This window comes from Atta colombica, unplaced genomic scaffold, assembly GCF_001594045.1.
Source record: "Atta colombica isolate Treedump-2 unplaced genomic scaffold, Acol1.0 scaffold100, whole genome shotgun sequence".
NCBI classification, from domain to species: Eukaryota; Metazoa; Arthropoda; class Insecta; order Hymenoptera; family Formicidae; genus Atta; species Atta colombica.
Window position 1 is genome coordinate 953,515 of NW_017259185.1, and position 3,617 is coordinate 957,131.

At 35.3% G+C, this 3,617-nt stretch overlaps 1 protein-coding gene across 1 annotated transcript in view; it reads left to right on the forward strand.

Annotated features, from left to right (window-relative positions):
- The first annotated feature begins 2,105 nt into the window (after positions 1-2,105).
- Positions 2,106-3,617, forward strand: part of LOC108684566 (probable serine/threonine-protein kinase irlE) — a 30,567-nt gene continuing 29,055 nt past the window's right edge. Inside the window, 1 exon segment of the mRNA XM_018188958.1 lies at positions 2,106-2,241. Within this exon segment, the coding sequence (XP_018044447.1) occupies positions 2,106-2,241 (136 nt within the window).

Genomic DNA, 3,617 nt, shown 5'->3' on the forward strand with positions numbered 1-3,617 from the left:
ATTATATGAATGAGCGTAAAAGCGCTAAAATTGATTTCGCGAAAAAAATATCTTTCAGTTCTTCCAAAAATTCAAGACAAATTTAAAAAGTGGAAAACTATCAAGAAGCATTTTATCGCAAAGTGATCGTTCACCTTGCAGGAAAAATTGGCATTGAAATCTTAAAGAACACGTTGCATCGTGTGGCACGACAAACGGAATCCACACAATGCGTTGCGGGTGTGGCATGCGGAGCAAACGTCTTACTGACTCACATGGCCGAGACTCGGCTCGATCGGCTGGCCGTTCGATCTGATCGAGCGGTATCGGCATTCGGATGGCCGTATGTAACGCATACACACACACGCACGCACACACACACGCACGCACACACACACGCACGCACGCACACACACACACACACACACACACACACACACACACACACACATGCAGCATATATCTACCGCGAAACCACATGTACGACCTGTAACACATACACGCACATTATACATGCACGCATCACATACACACCGTTTTCACGCGCGTGATATGTACACATGCTTCGCACTAACCCAGATTATTTTCTTATGCGGTAATCACGCTAATATCACGAAGCCTTGATCTTGAGAGAGAGAGAGAGAGAGAGAGAGAGAGAGAGAGAGAAATCGTTAATTATTAAACGCTCTAGAATCGAATTCTCTCTCGAGCGCTAAAAACAATATCTTATTGAGCAACAAAATAAGAATAATTGAAAGCAAATACATACAATAAAATTATTAAAAAAAATAAAGATAAAGAAAACAAAATAGAAAAATAGAAAAAAATTAAAATTGGAAAACAGAATATTTAATAACATGCGCAAAGTTGATCTACAACAAGAGAGAGAGAGAGAGGAAGAAAGAGAGAAAAAGAGACAAAGAGATATCATGTTTGCTACAAAGGATCAAGAAGCGAAATGTAACCGCGTATAGCTCGGACTTTTCGTTTTTTCATCTGTTTTTCATGCCGAGGTTACTGCGAATGAAAACTTTCATTAGCCGGATAATGATTCAATTCTATAATCCTCCCTGCATGACCTCGGCAGGACTCAATCCTGGATTGTAACGTGTAACGGGGGTTAAGAGCGGGTCGATTATTAACTAACCGTTAAATACATATTCCCTCATATGTTACTGGACCGAAAGAAAAGCTCGAGTATTATCTATTGAAAAAGTCCGCTTATTATATACATTAAAGAAAGCCGCGAATAACTTTATAAATATCGTAAATCACAGCAAGCTGTTTCTTACTATCGCTCTGTGATGCAATATTGCATAAATAATCACTAGATGTTTTGATTTACCGCTTCAATCTTGAATTCATAGCAGCTGTTAGATGAATCACATTGCGATTTTTGCATTCGCGGTTGTCATACTATCAGCGCGTTGAGTCATTGTATTTTATAAAATTCAAATCTCGGTTGAAAAAATCTTTTTAGCAAATATACTATGCCCTAGCGCGAATCTTTTTTCTTTTGAGCAAGCATAGTGTAGCGAGGATAAAAGAAATACATGAAATCTAGTTGTTACAAGTTCTTATCTTAAAATTCCATAATTTTTTCCTGATTTCCAGACAAAATTTTGTAATTTTCACCAACTTTTAATAATATTTTGAAATGTCTTTTGAATATTTCGAAATTTTTTTTGTATTTTCATCCTTTGGAAATTAAATATTTTGTTTAGAAGTCAATTTAATATAGCGATGTAAATTATTATTAATGTTGCTGACTCGCATATTTAATTATTAAGTTTAATTATTAAGTAGTATTTCAAAATTGTGTGATACACATTAAATTTCTTTAAAGTTAAGGATTTTCAAAATTCCCGGACAATTCCCTGATTTCCAGTTTTGTGGCAAGCCTGATTTATACAATTTTTCGCGTCCAGACAATAGAAGCTTTGTTTGTCACACCGTTCTCTCGGTGAAATACCATGATTTCGAGAACTACCGAATTTGCTGCTTTGTGCCTCACACGAGTGGTCACGAGTCTTTGACAAGAAGTAGCCTCCGACTTTGCCTCGCATATCCATTCCATTTGTTGCGACAATTCTGCATCGCGATCATCGGCTATCGCGGTATCCAGAATGGTAACGTTAATTCTGGAGCCGATTACCTCTCGCATACGCGTTAAAGGCCACAGCGACAGGACTTGGAGAAAAGACAAGGAGAAGAAAGACGAGAAGGAGGAGAAGGATGAGGAGAAGAAGGAAGGTGGAACTGGTCTCTCGAGTCGCGGCCAAGACACTTGTTTACTCGAACGATCGTGGCCTCCTTTTCGGTCGTATACCTTCGCTAATTCGCTTCACTTCCTCTGCCCCCTCTCTTTCTTCTCCTTCAGTCCTATTCCTCCGCTGGTCGCTTCTCGTCTTCCTCCTCCTCTTCCTCTTCTCGCTCGTTCCTTCTCGAGCTCCGTGTATAACTCCTTCGTGACGCCATTTTCCACTTAGTCCATGATTATTCTTGCCTATTCCCCGACGACTTATTACTTATTACTTCTACAATGTTAGGTCGATAATGCTACTCGGATATTTTATTACGACAATGCTACGCTAATGCCATCCCCGGATAATTTCGCTATATTATTGTGCTATCGACATATCCTGGAGACGTTATCTGTGTTAGGAATGTAAGGATAATATATTCTTTATAGCTTTTGCCTGTCGATTCTTTTCCCATAAATCACGACAATAAACTGCCAAATATCATCCTCCTTGATTATATAATGAAGATAAGAACATGAAGCGATGTCTAAATCGCAAGTTATTATTTCAAATATTGCCATCAAAATGTTTTTATATTCAATTTATATATTCAATTTATATTCATAGGTTTTTAATTTATATTCATAATGATCATTATATTTATAATGATATATCGAGAATGTATAATTAAGTTAATTTACTTGTGTTTCCAATTGTTAATTAATACACATCGACATAAAATTATATTATATTTATAATGTATCGCAGACGTATTGACAATTGAGTTACTTGTGTTTCCAATCAGTAATTTACACTTCGATATAAAGTTATAATGCCGTTTTGTCGATAGGTTAATAATTTTGTTCAAAAGGTATGCATAATTAGTGTCATTACTGCCATTTTGAATAAGTATTAAAGATATAAGATGCAGTCATAACAATGACTTTATACGAATTATCGCTATTATTATCTTTTCGATTAAAGACATGGTTGAAAACATGCTTTCATTTTAATGACATAAATCGATTGTATCGTTCTGTCCTTGTTACTCACATCAAGAAAGACAAAATAACGTTTGTAACTGTCGACTTACAAAATAGAAAACATTCCTAATTGATCTTATATTTGAGAATTCATAAAAGAATGATTTTGCTGAAATATCTAAAAATGTAGATATTGATCTGAAAATAATTTTGTTATATCATCAAAATAATTATACAGAATTAGAATCTCAAGTTGATTGCTAGAATGGCAAAACTTTTTGCACATCAATCATCATGCTGGAGCGTCCTATATAATTATTTTGATATTTCAAGAAAATTATTTTCAAATTTGTATGTAGCTAAATACATATTTATGATACTTCAAGAAAATCTTTCCTATAAATATATATAT